At 47.3% G+C, this 18659-nt stretch overlaps 1 protein-coding gene across 1 annotated transcript in view; it reads right to left on the minus strand.

Annotated features, from left to right (window-relative positions):
- Window positions 1–11478: 11478 nt before the first annotated feature.
- The window catches only part of Gabbr2 (gamma-aminobutyric acid (GABA) B receptor, 2), a 329397-nt gene continuing 322216 nt past the window's right edge, over window positions 11479–18659 (minus strand). Inside the window, exons 18-19 of the mRNA NM_001081141.2 lie at window positions 16648–16765; window positions 11479–14110 (exon numbers count right to left, since the gene is read on the minus strand). Coding sequence (NP_001074610.1) covers window positions 13945–14110; window positions 16648–16765 — 284 coding nt within the window. The 3' untranslated portion in view covers window positions 11479–13944. The remainder of the gene's footprint in view (window positions 14111–16647; window positions 16766–18659) is intronic.

An 18659-nucleotide genomic window follows, 5' to 3' on the forward strand; every position in this document is an offset into this window, starting at 1 on the left:
CTCTTCTGGAGTCTCATCTTTCTTGCCGGTTACTTTGCCCGTCACCTCAACTCCCTTGTGCGATCCGTTTACAGGCAAGGGTTTTTTAGTGGAAGTATGGCAGTAGCGACCCTCTCTGAGTACCTGTATATTTTTAAGATTCTCTATCGTTGAGCGACTTTGCTAAGGTTTTCTCACATAAGGATGGGCAGGGCTCACACCTACCCTTCCCTCCACAACAAGAGAATTTATGGTGAAACTAAGGAGCCCTCCTAGACTTGGAGAGGCCACTGGGCGTTGGATTTTGTAGATGGGGAAGGTTACAAATCAGTATTGTCTACTAAATACCAGGCGCTCGCGCGGGGGCGGGGGGGTCTTTTTTATTGGAAACAGATTATTTTCTCATCCCAAATCAACATTGGCCATCGTACCTCTGTTGATAATTTTGCATTTTTAAGAAATCCTTCAGTACTTCCTTGATCCACACCTGTCTATCCTCAGAACTGTTTTTGATAGTATGCCCGAAGCTCCAAATACAGAAGGTAGAAAAGGGTGAGTCTTCATTAAATGTTGGCTGCAACTGAAAGTCAATAAACGACTTAAAAGCTGTAAGCCACCAAGAGGACAATAGGGTGTTTAGCAGAATTCACACCACTGAAAACTGGAAAATGCTACAATTAAATTATTGTTTAAGACAGGATCTCATACAGCACAGGCTGGGCTCAAGCTTGCTGTGTAGCCAAATATGACTTTGAATTTTGAACAGTCCTGCCATTGGCAGCAGAGCCAGACACAGCAGCTGTGAGTTCTCGCAAACCTTTAGGGACCACAACCCACATGAAACTGAATCCTCACCTGTATTGCAGAGACGAGCTTGCGGATGAACCAGTAAGAAGCAGATCGGAGTGTTTTAAAAAGGTGCCCAGGAGACCCTAGAGTATGAGTGTGGACTTCTCACAGTCTTACTTTAGGGACTTAGCTCTAGCCATATGTACTATTTTGGTGGCTTCAAGTGACATCTCAAAGGATTACTAAGAAATTTTATTTTGGACCTCCTTTCCAATAGTGAGAGACTGGCTCTGGAGGTACCTTGGCTGGAATTACAATATGATAAGATAAAGCCAGGATCAATTAGAGTTACACAAGACACTTAGAACATCTCTTACCCCAGAGGGGCTTTCTAGTAAGATTCCTAAAAAATTACAGGTTTACCAATAGGAAGAGAGAAAGGCCTGAAGCAGTTGTTCCTCATCTTGATATTCTCAGCAAGCAAGAGACTTCAACCAGACTCAGGAGTGAAAGGCTGCTTCCTGTAGCTGAATAATTTTCCCAGTTTTTTACCTTGCTACCCTCTTGAGCCCACTTCCGAACTGTTGAGATTATAGGAATGCACCTCCGTGCCTGGCTGCAATGGGCTTTCATACTGCTTTCAGACTTTACAAGAGTCAGTAGAAAGGAAATAAGTTCCAAGAATTCTGTGATAAGGCTGACTCTCGTAGAGAACATCCAATCTCTTATGTTCCAGGTCAGAAAGAGATTTTTTTGGTTTCCATAAAGAATCTGCAAATACCTTGACCACAATGACATAATGTGTGAAAATAATACAGACAAGTTAGTCTTGGGCTGTGTAGATGGCTGGGGTCAAGGTGCTTGCTGCTCAAGCTGATGACCTACCTGAGTTCTGTCCCTGGTCCCACACGGCAGAAGGAGAGAACAGACTCCAAAACGGTACCATCTGACCTTTGTGCAAGCACACACACACACACACACACACACACACAATGTAATTTTTAAATTAATGACAATTTCTTTCAAGCCTTAGGAATAAAATCAAATTCCCTGTGTAACTAGGTAAAGGAGGACATGGTGTTGTCGGGGTGCTCAGTGGATAAGTCGCTCACTGCAGCGTCTGACTGAGGTGACTTCAGTCCCTGACTCCCACAAGGTAAATGGAAAGAACTGACTCCTACAGCCCTCTCACTGACACACCCGAGCCATCCACGGGTGCACCCACATCCACATACCCTCCCACCATTTAAGTTTAAAGGGTACAAGTGGCCATTATAAGTAATTGGATAGGAGAGGGGAGAAGCCCCTAAAACACTGTTCTTACCAGGAATCCCCACTCAGGTAAGTCACAAGCGTTCATGGACTCCGCTATTAGAATTTTAGCACAATCACAATTGTGAGCTTTGGGAAGCTGTTCAATTTCTCTAGATTGTAGTATTTTTGATTTGCAAAGTAGATCTTTAAAAGTCAGAAAATCCTGGGGTTTTGGTTTTGTTTTGGAACAACATGGGTGAATTTGAATATTTTTCTAAGTGAAAGAAGCCAGGCTCAGAGGGCACATATAAATTAGTTAACTCATAGAGACCAAGCTCAGAACAGCTGTTGTCAGGGTTACAAAGGATGGATCTTAAGTGACCAATGAAGTCCAGAAATTAAAAAAACAAAAAAACAAAAACCCTTTTGCTCACCTAATTAACATTGCCGAATTAAAATGAAAACCTCATCCTAACACAGGGTTTCCCCTTATACTTTTATAAATTGCCATTTTCCTATGTGCAACATTTGTCTCATCTCTATCCAGGGGCAGCTCTTTGTCCTCCAGTACAAATAACCCTTACCCCTTTCCCTCACCTATTTTTTTCCCCTCTCCTTTGTTCTCTTCTTCTCCTTCATCCTCTGTCTCCAGTCTTTGTTTCATATTCCCTGCCATTTTCCCCTCTGGGACAAATAAATGTCCTGTGTGTTGAGGTTTGTGTCTTGGGGTGTGTTGAGCTGGTTTCGAGATTCCCTACACTGTTAATGTTTATGATATGCTAAGTTTATAAGTACTCTTCTCATGTTTATATTCCTGTAAATAAACACACCAGAGTGGGGGACATGGCTTTCTAGTTAGAAGCTATTGGCTTCTGTCTTAGTTAGGGTTTTGTTGCTGTGAACAGACACCATGACCAAGACAATTCTTATAAAGGACAACATATAATTGGTCTGGCTTACAGGTTCAGAGATTCAGTCCATCATTGAGGAGGAGCAGGGCAGCATCTAGGCAGGCATGGTGCAGGCAGACCTGAGAGTTCTACATCTTCTGAAGGCTGCTGGTGGAAGACTGACTTCCAGGCAGATAGGATGGGAATCTTTTTTTTTTCTTTTTTGGTTTTTCGAGACAAGGTTTCTCTGTGTAGCCCTGGCTATCCTGGGACTCACTTTGTAGACCAGGCTGGCCTCGAACTCAGAAATTCGCCTGCCTCTGCCTCCCAAGTGCTGGGATTAAAGGCGTTGCCACCACGCCTGGCAGGATGAGAATCTTAAAGCCCACACTCACAGTGATACACCTATTCCAACAAGGCCACATCCTGTCCAACAGGACCACACCTTGTAAAAGTGATACTCCCTGGGCTGAGTTTATAGAAACCATACAGCATCTTTGCTGCCCATCTTTATAGCCATAAAGACTACCAGTCACACAGTGATCCCAACTGTCTTCATGCCTGAGCCAGCCATCTGGGACACTCCGAGGACACCTTGAGACAGCTATGCACAAGGCTGCAGTTGATGGTACTTGGAAGGTAGGGGTGGAAGGAAGAGGAGTTTAAGGCCAGCACACTCCATAGCAAGTTCAAGGGTAGCCTGTGCTATATATGAGTTGTTTTGTTTGTGTCTCTTTACTCCTGTCAAGAAGAAGAGGGGGAGGGGATTGTGGAGAGATGGCTTCGTGGATAAAGCACCAGCCCCGAAAACATGGAGACTGGAGTTTGGACTCCTAGGTCCAGTTTAGCAGTAAAGGCTGGGTAGATGTGATGGCTCCCCATCATTCCAGCACTTGGGAGAGGGGACCCTGGCGAAAGCTATCCAGCCAGACATTCAGAAGCTGCGTGTTCTGAGTCCAGTAGGAGACCTGCTTTAATAAAGTGGAGAATGGTTGTGCAATGCAATGAATGGGATCAACTCCAGGCCCCTACAGGCATATGTGTACCCCCCACACACATACGGGAGGAAACAAAGACGGGAATTAAAAAGGGAAGAACAGAAGACTAAAGAAAGAACTGTCACAGATCACCCTGGCTATAGAAGACACAGACTTAGGCCTGTTTTTAACACTTCATACCAGGTTTTTGTGGTGACGGCTTGGACAAACCATTTCTGTCTTAGCCAGAGGGGTAATACTTCTGCCTGTGAATGATTCAGATACTTTTTGGACGTACAAGCAGTCAAGGGTTTGGGGAGGTAGCTCAGTGCTAGAGCATGTCTGGCAAATGTGCATGCACACCTCACAACCCACAAGGGGCTGGGTTCAATCTCCAGCACCATGAAATAAAACCCACAAACTGTTGGGGACAGGGGTCACACATCAAAACAGGTTAATTGAGAAGTTTTCTTAGAAAATAAAAATTAAAAAAAAGATTTATTTATTAAATTATATGCGCATGTCTGTGTGTCAACTTGTGCTCTTGAGTTGTAGACACACCCAGAAGTCAGAGGCACTGGACATCTTGGAGCTGGGCTTGCAGGTAGCTGTGAGCTCCCCATGTGGGTGCTGGGAACTGAACTTGGGGTCTCTGCACTTAACTGCTGAGCCAATCTTTTTAGCTACCCTTAAGAAATCTAGGTGTGTGGACATGTTGGTAGAGTGACTGCCTTGTATGCACAGGACTCTGGGTTCAAAGTCCTAGCCCTTGCTCCTACCTCCAGAATTACATAAACATGTATGGGAGGAGTATACCCACGTAATCCTAGCATCTGAGAGACAAAGGTTGGAAGAGGGAAGGTCAAGGCATTTTCAGTTACAAGGTGAATTTGAGGCTAGACTAGAATACAGCAGATTCCATCTCAAAAAAAAAAAAAAGCCAGAATATCTATCTGTGTCTATATATGTCATCCAACATCTTGTAGAATGGGTGTAAGGACACAGCCCAGGAGAGTTTCGCTTTCATGGGAATGCTGGAAAGAAGAACTCCTCACTTTCTGGCTTGCTGATGGTTGAATTAAGTCCTTTCTTTATATTCATGAGAAGGCCTGCCCCATAGTGTCTCAGACATGACTATAATTGGAGATGGGCTTTAAAGAGGTAAGCTACAGGAAACAATCTAATCTAATATGAAGGGCCTTATGAAATGGGATTAGGAGGCACGTACACACACACACACACACACACACAGATCATCTGAGGATGTGGGAGAAGACAGCCAGGCAAAGGGAAAGTCTGAGAAGAAACCAACCCTGTTGACACTTCAGCTTGAGACTCCCAGACTCCAGAACAGTGAGAGGATCCGTTTCAACCAATGTATACACAAACCCAGCCAACCAGGAGTACATCTCAGAAGCAGCTCAAAATGGTTTAGGACACCCAGAAACTTTCTTGGAAGCCACGATGAATAAGTATAAGTGTGAGTCATATCACAGAACTTAGTTTAGAGTATTCTGAATTAATTTTCAAATTGGGGAGGTTGAATAGATTCCATGATAGAAATAGAGATGGCAGCAGGAGACACATCCAGTGTTGTGCAGTTGAACTGTCTATGTGTGAAGACAGGAAAGACACTTCTAGGAGCATTTTGTCCAGCTGGAAAATGGAGTCTTCAACCCTACAGCTGCCTGGAATGGAGTTTTGCCAACACTGCAAAAGTCAGAAGAGGGACTGCCCTAGAACCCACTGCGGAACCCCAAAGACCAACACTGGGGTTCTGACTTACAGAACCTGGCTGTTTGTGCATCTTCAAGTCTTCCTGTTACAGTTTGTATGGGTTAGATGGGGAGGAGCGGAACATCTAGATGGTATCTCACTGGTACAGCTATTTGTAAGCCAGGACCCTCAGCTGGGCCCCTTGATCTTGAAATACTTGGTTTCCAGAGAAGGGGGATAGAAGGAATAAATATGAAAGAGAGAGGCAGAGAGAGAGACAGAGAGGAAGAGACAGAGAGAGAAACACACACACACATACACACACACACACAGAGAGAGAGAGAGAGAGAGAGAGAGAGAGAGAGAGAGAGAGAGAGAGAGAGAGAGAGGGAGGGAGGGAGGCACTAAAGCTCCAAATAACAAAGGCCTGCTTCTAGCCATCTGTACTATAAAATCGACACCAGGAGGGCTGGCTGTACAAGCCCCGATGCCCAGCTGGCATGTTGGGGGCGTGTTGGGGCATGTTGGGGGAAACTGAGCCTCCAGAATTTAGTTTGGCAGTGACATTTTTTTCCTTCGGCCTTAGTTCCCATTTCCTAAAAGCAGGGGTCCTGGCATCTGCTGCAGACAGCCCACGGAATGTTACTCTCCCATGTTTGCTCCAGAGAAAAGAGAAAATGGAAGGAAAGACGTTTCTGCTGTGTGTTTAGGAACAACAAGAGGGAGTCCCTCTTGATCTAGAGGTATGGGTTGTCATTTATTCTAATGTATGCATTCTTCTGGTTATTGTGTCAAAAAGTCATCAACAGGAATCCCTGGTTCCTTCCACTGTTGGGTTAACTGTAAATAGGAACTTGTCAGAAAGCGACACCTTGTGGCTCTTGTGGGTACTGCCCTCCTGCAAAGCTTTCCTAAAAATCTTTTTTAAGTACCTAAGAGAGCATCCCCCGTGTAACCCTTTATCCGTAAGTATCCCAAACGACACACCACTAATTTAATTTCTTAAAAACCTTTAGTATATTTCCACTTCATTTATTTAGTGGAAGCCAGAAAAACTTCCTATCTAAATCACATGTTTCTGTTTAGAATTATATTACATCTATTTTAATAAAGAATTTAAGTCTGGCTTAGAGGCACACGCCTTTAATCACAGAAGTCGACAAGCAGACTTAGGCAGAGCTCTGTGAATTCAAGGTCAGCCCCTGTACTTAAGAGAGTTCCAGGACAGCCAGGGCCACCACAATGACTAAGGTGATGGCATCTTATTTTGACTCCGTTTGTTGTTGGTTTAGACAGTTCTCAGCTCTCTACTCTGCTCCCACAGAAGTCATGGCTGCCTTGGCAACACTTTTGAAATGTCTAAGGCCTTGACCATGGTTCAAATGTATTAAGCAAAAATAATTAAGCTAAAGTAACCAAAAGAGATATGAGTAAAAAAATGTAATGTTATGAAATAACTTCTGTACATTTCACTACGTAGAGAGATCTGCCTGAAAAGAACCAAGAAAAAAATCAGATTATTTGAAGTTATCTTTTATGTATATTTTCTTTTTCTATTATGGAATAGGAGTAACTTTCATGAATGTGATTATACAGTAGCATTGAAGATGTTAAAAGCCATTGGGAATGCAGCTTGCTTTCTAACATATTTATTTTTTGTAATATTGTTTTAAATGACTTATTTTCATTTTATGTGCATTGGTATTTTGAGGGTGTTGAATCTCATGGAGCTGGAGTTAACAGTTGTGAGCTGCCATGTGGGTGCTGGGAATTAAATCCAGGTCCTCTGGAAGGGCAGCAAGAGCTGAGCCATCTCTCCAGCCCCAGGAATACCATTTTTGTTTCAAAAGTTTTTATCATGTGGTGTGTGTGTGTGTGTGTGTGTGTGAGAGAGAGAGAGAGAGGGGGGGGGGCATGTATGGGACCAGAGAGGCCAATCAGCAGAAGTCATTTCTCTCCTTTCTACTGTGTGGATCTCAGGGACTGAGCTAGGTCACCAGGACTGTCAGTAAACGTTCTTACCCGCTAAGCATCTCTCTGGCCCCTCTTGATTCTCTCTCTCTCTCTCTCTCTCTCTCTCTCTCTCTCCTTTCCTTCCTTCCTTCCTTCCTTCCTTCCTTCCTTCCTTCCTTCCCTCCTTCCTTCTTCCCTCCTCCCTCCCTCCCTCCTTCCCTCCCTTCCTTCCTTCCTTCTCCCTCCCTCCCTCCCTCCCTCCCTCCCTCCCTCCCTCCCTCCCTCCCTCCCCCCTCCCTCCCTCCCTCCCTCCTTTCCTTCCTTCCTTCCTTCCTTCCTTCCTTCCTCCCTCCTTCTTCCTTCCCTCCTTCCTTCCTTCCTTCTTCCTCCCTCTCTCTTTCCCTCCCTCCCTCCCTCCCTCCCTCCCTCCCTCCCTCCCTTCCTTCCTTCCTTCCTCCCTTCTTCCTTCCCTCCTTCCTTCCTTCTTCCTCCCCTCTTCCTTCCTTCCTTCCTTCCTTCCTTCCTTCCTTCCTTCCTTCCTTTGAGAATTAACTTTATTTACAAGCATGTGTCCTCTGCAAGTAGATGTTGTTGTTGGCAGGTGTTCTGTAAATATTGAAGGAGGTAATCAATGCCTATTGGAAATGGGGGACAGAGAATCATCATTGTCTTTGCTTGTGTGTTCGTGACATGATGGCACCCCAGAGGACAGGAAGAGCTCTCTGTGCTACCTGGCAGGACCGTGGAACAAATGGCAGTCCCGTCAGCCCGACCTCGCTTCACTGAACATAATGGGAATTCTGTTCCCTGTGTCAACCACAGCATTTAGCCACAGAATCTTGAGAGAAGCTATCTGATACTGCACACATGAACACACTTCCATTTTATATCCCTTGTTGAAATATGAATATGAAATAGACTCAGCAAAAAAAAGTCAATATTATTTGTATTATACACACACATATAGATTTTTTACAGCTATTTATTTATTTGGTTCGTGCATGTTCGTGTGCGTGAGTGTGTGAGCGTGTGTGTGTGTGTGTGTGTGTGTGTGTGTGTGTGTGTGTGTGCACGCGTGCACAAGAATGTGTCATGGCACTCACAAAGAGGTCAGAGAACAACTTGAAAGAGCTAGGTTCTCTCCTTCTTCTGTGTAGGCCCTAGGGATTGAAATAATGTGGTCAGACTTAACAAAAAGTATCTTTACCCATGGAGCCATCTTGTGGGTCCTATAGTTTTTTGTTTTCTGTTTTGGGGTAGGGCTTCTTGTAGCCTAGCCTAGCCTCAGATCTCCTGTGTAGCCAACGATGACCTTGAACTTCTGCCCCTCCTTGCTTCTGTCTCCCAAATGGTGAGATTACAGGTGTGCATCAGCATAAGGGCTGTCTGTCTGTCTGTCTGTCTGTCTTGTACTGGGGATTGAGCCCAAGGCTTTACAGATGCCTGGAAAGTGTTATGCAACAGAGCCACATTCTGCAGCCCCTTATTTTGTATTTTAAAGACTGAGAGAACGTGGAATACTTTATTAATTCTCAGACTTCATCTCATTTCACAAAACAATGAAAACCCTAGACTTGTGTGCTCTATGTGCTTAGCAAGAAATGCAGTAAGGCCTTTTCCTGAGAGGATGGGAAACCCTTGTTTCTGAGGTAGAAGGAAACCTCAGACCTGCATCTGACCAGGGTTCAAGCTCTCTGTGTCCCAGGCTGGCAGACTAGAGAGCTTTGAGCTGTCTTAGAAGTCAACAGATGTGACAAGGAACACGGTGCTCTGATGTGAAATAGACCCCTCCCCAACCGGGAACTAGAACTAAGTTGTAGCTTCAGGACCCTCAGTCAGCTCACATCCCAAGAGTCACCTCTCGGGTTCTCCTGGCCTTCTGGGATCCTGTGTCCAGGGCCACATGGTGACAGCCTTCTGTGTTGTTCACACATGCCACAAAGCTACAAGGCAGCTATGAAGACAGAGTGCAGGGAGAGAGGGCAGGAGGGCTTGCACACAGCTCCTCACAGTTGTTTTCTGGTGAAGACAGAGATCCATAGATCAGCAAAAGTCACTGCTTACAAGAAGACAGCCAACCCTGACTTTCGGTTCAGCAGGCTGGTGTGAGGAGACCAGCACAGGCAGGGCACTGAGGAAATGGCCGCTTGACTGTGGCTACTAAAACACAGTTCACATGCACTAGAGAAGCCACTGCTCCCCATTGCATCCGTGGGAAGAATTCAACAGAGACAGAGTGTAGAAGATACAGAGTAAAGAGTGCTTTGAGGGTCTGGAGAGATGGCTCAGAGGTTAAGGGAGTGCTAGCTGCGAGAGAGAGAAAGAGAGAGAGAGAGAGAGAAAGAGAGAGAGAGAGAGAGAGGAGAGAGAGAGAGAGAAAGAGAAAAGAAGAGTGCTTTGCAGGGATGGAGGCCTGCCTTTGTCCCTTTGGAGAGATTTCAGGAAATGAAATCTGTTTTCCATTGCTGTAACAAAACACCAGAGGCTGGACACTTTGTGAAGAGGCTTATTTAGCTTGCAGCTTTGGAAGCTGAAAGTCTGGGAACTAGTCACCCCATCTGTTTGGCCTTTGGCAAGGGACAATCTGGCTATTCCAGTGCATAGCAGAAAAGCAGGAGGAGAAATGGCTGTGTATAAAGGGTGTGGCACCCGTGGAAGAGCCTTACATTATAGCTCACTATGTGTGTGTATCTGTGTCTGTGTGCATGTCTGAGTGTGTGTGTCTGTATGTCTCTGTGTGCCTGTGTGTGTTTACATGCCACAGCACATATGTCTGAAAATCTCCACCATGTCAGTCCCAGAGATTGAAATCAGGTCATCAGGCTTTTGCTTCCCCCACCTTCCCCTCCCCCTCTTCCCCTTCCCCTTCCCCTCTTCCCTTCCCTTCCCTTCCCTTCCCTTCCCTTCCCTTCCCTCCCCTCCCCTTCCCTTCTTTTCTCTTCATTTCCCTTCCTTTCTTCCCTCCATCCCTCCTTTCTTTTTCTTTTTTCTTTTGTAATAAAACAGAGCAAAACAAAACATGGGTTCTGGGGGTGGAACTCAGGTCATCACGCTTTGTACACCAAGTTCTTTTCTGATTGAGCCAGAGTCCTTTGAGAACTACGTCAACCCTTTGAACAACCTGTGGGAAGGATTGGTGCAGGTCTCAAGGGTCAGCGTGTGCAGTGACATCACCATCATCCACGCGGTCTGTCCTTTACCTGTTTACCATCCGTCCCATCACGTGTCAGTAACTGAGCTTCTAGTACCTTACCTCAGGGGACACAACAAGCCAAGTCAGGCAGTGAGGCGATACCCTTCAGGTACGATGACATGCTACAGGAGGTGACACTGTCCTGCTATGCTGTCACTGCCTGGAATGGCTTCTCAGCTTGCTGTTATCCAGTCCTTCTTCAGAACCATCTCTCATAAACCTCATGACAAACAGACCCCTTTAATCCTTCATTTTCCAGAACCAAGCAAGCTGACATCTCTCCCGCCTGCCAGGTTATAACCCCCTTTCTTTGGTTGGAGTAGCTGGAAATGGAACCTAGGACCTCAAGCACTCTAGAGCTTAACTCCTGAACTATTATACCCCCAGCCCCTGGTGTGGCTTCAGACAGAAGTCATTACAAAGACAGCCCTGCCTCTCCAGTCAGCTTTGATCATTTCTATCTCCACCTATGCTGCACACCTATGCATCACCGTCGGTCGGGTGCTTTCAAAGAGGTGGCCACCACGGCCATGGCAAACATCTGTTGTGACAGCTGCCTCAGAGTTCAGGTCAGTGGAGACAGTTGTGAGGATGTGGGGATAGGAAGGGCAGTCTTCAGCCCAGAGAAGGAGAAAGGACAGAGGCCAGCAGCTCCCTCAGAGTCTCTTAAGCTTCAAACTTCAGGACTCCCCATTTTGGGAAGAGTAGGCATGGAAAAACAACAGGATATTTTCCCCTTTTATTCATAAAAACAAATTTGCAACAATTTATTAAAAATCGATACCATGCAGTGGGGCAAGAGAAACGCCTCATTTTTACACTTGATTCTGCCAGTTCCGGTCTAATTGAAAGCAGTCGTGTGTGTGTGTGTGTGTGTGTGTGTGTGTGTGTGTGTGTGTGCACTAGCGTCACTGGAAGATGCCCTTGGGCGGAAGCCTCTAGGAAATGGACCGTGTGTTTGCTGCATATAAAAGAACAGAACCAGGAGATAGCCAGAATCACTTTGTGGGGCTTGTTAATTGCAGAGAAATTAAAAAAAAAATGTGGGTGAACCTACAGGATCAGTAGACAGAGATGTATCTTGTGGGTTAACCTAGAAGACAGAGCACAGTTCGGAGTCACAAGGGATTACAGACACACGCTCACCTCCGACAATCCAATACTTTTGTTTTTTGATTTTTGTTTTTTTTTTTCCTGCTATGCTGGAGTAATATTTCTACAGGTTTTTTTTTGTCTGTATACATTATGTACAGTTAATTATCTTTCCCTTTGAAAAAAAATAATGTGGTCTTTTAAATGAAATTTGGTTTCGGTGAAGTCGAAAAAGCAAGGGAATACTGGTTAACACACACAGTGAGTGACAACATGGAGTTTGGGTGCCTAAACAGAGAAGGACATCAACTTGACCTGTGATGTGTTGACATTTTTTCCCCCTTAAAAAGCTACAGAACCTTCGTAACCTCTCTTTGAGGGAGGGGAAGGGAGAGCTATGTGACATGAACTAGGGTGTTTCAAAATGTTGGCGATGGTGATTCCCGTGGGCCCTCTGTCACAGCCTGGTGGTTGACAGCAGTGTGTTCCTGACTGCAGTGGTCTGGAAAGAGATTATTGCCTGCCCGTTGAAGCTGCCTTTAGGATTTCTTTAGGGAGTAAGCAAACCACGCATTTGTGCAGACGCCCCTGGACGGTGCCATTCAGGCTTTTAGCAAAGAATGAACCTATCAAGGACTGTCAGAAGAGCCTCCCTCTGACTGGGCTGTCCTGTTCCTAGGTAGAGGGCCTTGCAGGAAGTTTCTCTGGGCCGCACTGTACCCCCAGCTTGTGGGAGGGCTGAAGGTCATGGTCGTTACTAATACCTCACAGGTCAGAGCTGCTTCACAGTGGAAAGCTATCCTGGATGAATGAGATCAAGTGTCCATCCTCAGAGTGACCCTGTGAGGTAGGCAGGATGGGTGTTATTTCAACCCCAGTCTGTTACAGAGGGGAAACTGAGGCTCAGAGAGACACTGGTGACTTGCCCAAGGTCACGGAGAGAGTCTGAGGGGACTGAGGACTCAAATCCAGGTCTGACTCCCAGGCCGGTGCTCTTTGGGGTTCAATTTCAAGGGAAGTATGTCATGATGGATGAGAACCAGCCTCCTGATGGACCACTTCAGTGACACCCTAGGCGGGCACTCATAGGTTGGGGCTGGAAGGGCACTGGAGGGCTACCTTCTGGAAGCCAGGGAGCCCTGGGCCAGCAGCTCTAGCTCAGGAACACAGAGATGACTTTTAGCAGAATGCCCCTGATTCACTTTGGTCAAAAACAAAGTCAGTGGGGGAGGGGGAATCCCAGCAGCCCTTGGGCCCCCATGGGAGAGGTTAAAGTGCACAATCTTTCTTTATCGTGTTTTCTGGGAGTAGACATTCCATGATTAGCTCGGATGGTTCCCCTTATTACCAGGAACCCTAAATTTGAACACAAGGATACAGCCGACACAGTGGGTGCATGACAGACTGTCGGTTGCATCCTGCAGAGCACGTCTGCAGTGCGGTGCCCTGAATCCCCACAGTCCCCAGAACGGGTGTTATTGTGTTAATGTGTGGCATTTATCAGAGAGTAACAAACATCTCTCTTCTGATGGATGTTCCCTGGGAGCATGCGCAGCTGCCTGCTCTGGTCCCCCAGCCCCAGGGCTGTGCCCGTCTGCCCTTCCTGCTGACTCCCTGTTCCAGGGAGGCGGAAGTGGGCTGGGCCAGCTGCTGGGGACCTGGTGGCCCTGCTCACCTTCTCCCCCAGAGTGGAGAAGGGCTGGTGTGTGGGGGCGGGCACCACCGATGACGTGTGTGCAGAGTGCAGAGGGCCATTTCTGCAGAGCCCTTGCTCTGGCCACTTGGCGAGGATAGCTGGAGTCTGAGGCCTCTCTCCTTTGTCTAGAGTTTGATTTGTTTTTGCAAGTTTCTGACATCCCAACTCCTCTTTGTTTGCAGACGCCAAGGAGAAGTCATTGCCATTCCTCTCCCTCGTGAGAGTAAGACCGTCGTAGATAAGGCTCGAGATCCGTGCTGAGTCCCTCTCTGCCTGAGCGCCATTCCAGCAGTCTGGAGAGGCAGCATGGTGCCCAGCTTCTCGCCGCCGTCAGCGTGCCAGTGGCAGGCGCCTTGGCCCAGCATGGTGCTGTCCCGGTGAGGCCCGGCCCCAGGCCTCCCTGCCCTACAGGCCCGAGACCATGACTCGGAAGGAGGGTGGTACGTGTCTGTGGCGAGGGCTGGCTGTAGGGCTGACACAGGGGCTGACGCAGCTGGCGTCCACGCCTCCAATGGACGGGAGGTAGGCGTGGTGGAGGATGGGGAGCTGGAGGGACAGCCGGCGCTGGATGCTGCAGGGAAGACAGGGAGAGTTAGTGAGGGCTGGCTGCTCTCCCGAAAGCTTCTTGCTCCTATTTTGACAAAAAAAAAAACAAAAAAACAAAAAACAAAAAACAAACAAACAAACAAAAAAAAAACAAAAAAAAAAACCCAAAAAACAAAAAAACCCACACACAAAACAAACAAACAAACAAAAAACCCTGAGGATAGGAGTCTGTGTCCCTTAAATGCAAGATCTGTTGGTTCAATTGTTTAAGCGCGTCTTCAGACATGAAGCAGGCATTTGACGGGGTCCTACTATTGGAAATAGCCCAGAAGAGTAGCAGTACCAAGATTCAATCTTGCTACCTCCCTATCTTCCCAATGAGGTTCACTGGTTAAACTATCATGGCAAAATTAGGAGGACTCAACCAATGTTTCACACAATAGCACTCATCTCAAGTTACACAAGCCTCCGAGTGATGTGGCTTTCAGTTCCTGCCCCCTTCCCGCCCCCCCTCCCCCGCCCCTCCCCCGTCCCCCAGCTGCTTATTCCCTCCTCCCTGCCCTCTGTCCTGGCTGTAACCAACAGCCAATCCTTCCCAGCAGGTTCCTCCCTGGCCTTTCAGATTCTTTGGTGATTAACCTTGTCATCCCTACGTTGGGAGGTAACAGAAGGGGGAAAAGGACACACACCCTGAAGTGGCTGCGACCTTCAGGGCCCTTAAGATCTCTGCAAACGCGCTGGGTGGATCATCTTATCTTTTTTTTTCCCCCATCCTGCCCTCTGGTGGCTCATTTCCCTAACAACACACTTGGGGTGTTGTTCTATATCTCTCTGCCTTTGTGTTTCCCATCTGGAATCTTCTTCCTCTGGAGTTCACGGCCACGTTTAAGTATCATCCTCTTTGTGCTACTTTCTCTGGGAGTGAGCCTCTTCCTCCTCAGAGTCCCCAGAGCTCTTGGGAAGAAGCCAGAGGAAGCCGGCACCGGACTGGGAGTGGGAGGAGGTACCTGCATGGCTATGGCGGAGGGCTAATAAGGGAAAAGGGGGCTGTCCTCCGGTTCTCTTCTCCTGGCCACATCCTTAAAGTCTCAATGCCGGTCAAGTCAGTGAGTCACGTTAATATTTAGTAAGGCTGTTTATAGGGAAAGTGTCAAGGGGGTGGCTTCTTGCTCTCAGTATCATTTTTGCTGGATTTTGCATTGCAGTGTCTCTCAGGCTACATTCCAGGATTCAGGTTCTCAGGTGCAAACCAAACCACATCAAACAGAGATCCTCACAAAGAAAACAAAAAACCACCACCACCACCACCACCACCACCACCACCACCACCACCACAACAACAACAACAAAACCCGGGAAACAGAGAGCATAACATTGCACTGCCCCCACCTAAGGCAAAGAAAGGCACAGCCTTCTGCAGCTTGTTTAGGGAAACACCAGCTAAGCAGCGCCAGGGAGGCTGGGACCTTGCTTCTGTGGAGCCATGAGGCTCAGTGGTGGAGGTGCTCAATCCCAGCAGGGTGTACCCCAGAGCTTACTCAGAGCTTGATGGTTTCCTTATGCAGTGCACCCCTGCCCTGAAAGGACCCGTGGCCCAGAAAGACTTCCCAGGTACATCAGCGTTCACAAAAGAGAGTGCTGGGCGCTTTGTAGTTGTGACTCAAACTGAGAATCAGGTACTGAGGGCATTCTAAATTCATAGGAAGAAAAACACCCATGACTCCTTGCTGAGGTCAGAGACAGTGGAGGGAGTCTGGGACCAAGTCACCTTCCTCCCTGATGGCTAAACTCTCTCACAGCTAAAGCTTTGTGTCTTCTGGCTTGTGGAGTATAGGGAAACGAAGCTGGCCAGCGTTGGCATTGGCTGTGGGGGTAGCATTGTATGGACTAGGTGACTTTGCCAGTTCCTGTCTGCTTGCCACTCCCCAGGAAGCTGCTTTCAATAAGCTGGGATGAGCTAAGGTTGCTGTTGGGGACAGAGCTGAGATGTTCAGGCCGTTGATTTCTTCTCTTGACCCATCTTACTTAAATCGACAGCCCCTCCCCCATTTCATTTCTCTCTAAGCACCTAATATGAGCACACACTGTGCCCTGCTTTTTTAATTAAGTAGTTAGCCTACCAACTAGAATGGAGACTCTACGAGGTATGGGCAGGGTGGAAGGAAGGTATCCCTGTTTTGGACACTGCGTGTTGTCAGCATCCGCCTGGCACTAATAGACTTCATTTATCAGTATGCATAAGAGTCTCACAAGGTTACAGCTTGCACACAACCAAAGCAGTGTGTTCTGGTGGAGAACATTTTATGGTGGATTTAATGTTGGACAGTACGGAGTTCAAATCCTACTTCCTGCTTTCAAGTACTGGGCGAGCTTGTTTGGGTCCTCACCCCCCTTTGGATATTAGTTTCCTCGCCTGTCAAAGGAGCATCGCACATATGGCTGCATCCCTGGGTCATGCAAAGCTCGGATGAGATAGCAGCTGAGAAACTGCTGTGCACACTGGAGACAGCTGTGCAGGGGCAGCGTGCACGTGACCACGGTTCTTCTGGGGAAGGCACTTACTGCTCTGGGGAGTTGATGTCCTCTATGGGGTCTTTGCATGTTCTTGAGGGCTCGGTCGTGTTCCACTGGAGCTGAGGGTTTTGATCGAGGTGATTTTTTAGAATGGCCTTTCCTCCATCTGTTGGAGACAACATCACAACTTTTGTTAGGTTGTTTTGTTTTGTTTTAAAATCAATCATGAGACCTTGAGGATGCTGTCCATGGAGTAACAGAGTCCACGATCCCGCTTCCTTCTCTGAGTCAGAGTCTGGACCCATGCGCTCAGGAGCTGCTACCCATGGACAATAGCCATGGGCTGTGAAGTGTGCAGCTGGCCTCTCTTCTTTCCACTCAAGAAAAAAGAAAACGGCAGGGAGGAATCAAGTGCACCAGTGTGTGCCATGCAGCTTAGCCTGAGGAAGTCTAACACTAAAGTCCTCTTTGGGCATGGATGTCCAGGGAGAAAGGGGAACGTCCTCTATGCTATGTTTTGGATAAAATTCACAAAAAATAAATTGAATAGCAGTCGACTGTTGGTATCAGGACCTCTGAAACCTGTGACATCACATAGGCAAGACCTGCAGACCTGTTGCCAAGGCAATAGTCACCATATTCCCAGAATCCACTTGGCTCACCTCTAACCTTTACCTAAGTTACATCATCACCCATATATAAAGAAAGCCCTCCCACCTCTCTTCTCCCCTTCTCTTTCTGCTGCCACCTTGCCTCTTTCTCTCCAGATAAACCTCTTACAAGTGGAACTGCTTTGGCCCGGTGTGCTATGTTTAGAAGCGAGCCGCTATTCTAACACATCAGTAGACTACTGGTGGGGGTAGCAATTGTTGCATCTTTACTGAGAAGCCCGGTCAGTGTTTGTCAGCCAGTATAAAAGGCAGTGCTCCTCATCCATCAACATTGAGGACTGAACTCAGCGTCTTGTGGATGCTGGGTAAGCACTTCAGCACTGAGCGACAGCCCTAGTCTTTAAAAAAAAAGATTATTTTATTTTATATTTGTATCTGTGTGTTTGTCATGTGCATGTCAGTGTCCAGGGAGACCAGGGGAGGGCACCAAGTCCCTTAGAGCTGGAGTCACAGGAGGCTGTGAATTTCCTGTGGGTGCTGAGTCCTCTGCAATGTTGGGCCTAACTCGGCCAAAAATCTACGGCCTAATGGAAAGACCTGAGCCTGACTCGAGCCCGGGGACCTGCCTCGCTCACTTCCGTACTAGAGTGACTCAGCACAATCTGCTTAAACCCGCCTTTGCCTAGCTACAGCTGAGGTAGAAAAACTTCATTGGCCCTGACAATCACCCCATACCCTCTGTCACCCTTCCCCACCTCCTAGTCATCTCACCCCACCAAAAATCCCCACCTCCTCCCTCAACCCTATATAAGCAAGAGGCAGATTTAATAAAACGAGTTCTTGCTTTGACAAGCTCCTGGCCCGGTGTGTTTCTTTTGGGCCTTTGACACACGCTATCCCCCTCAGCCCCGGACTGACTCTGCTATCTCTCCTCTCGCCTGGACCTGCCAGCAAAGAGCCAACACTGCAGGAGTAATAAAATGTTCTTATGTGCTGAGCCGACTCTCCAGCTCCCGCAGGCCTGCTCCTTTGTATTATTATTCCAAGGCAGTGTCTTACAATGCTGCCGTGGCTGGCCTTCAGCTTGTAATCCCTCTGCCTCAGCCTTCTAAAGAGACGGAATAGATGTATAACTCTGGACAGAATGTCTGCTTCTGGGAAGTACCCTAAGGAAGAACTCAAGGCATGAGTGAGGACATGCATAAGATGCTCGGCTCAGCCTCATAGAATATTGAGATGTGGGTGCCCATCTGAGTCTGCCCAGCAAGAGTGAACTAGTCACTGAAGCTCTGTGGACTCCACTCAAGAGAATGCATGGCTGCATACCATAACCAAATAAACCCCTCCTCGGGCTTCCAAAACATCTGGAGACAGATGTGGAGTCTTTATCTCACCCAAGAGATTGTGGTTGTCTCAGCAGGGCTGCACATTGGTTCCTTTGCTTAGTTT

This window comes from Mus musculus, chromosome 4, assembly GCF_000001635.26.
Source record: "Mus musculus strain C57BL/6J chromosome 4, GRCm38.p6 C57BL/6J".
Lineage (NCBI taxonomy): Eukaryota > Metazoa > Chordata > Mammalia > Rodentia > Muridae > Mus > Mus musculus.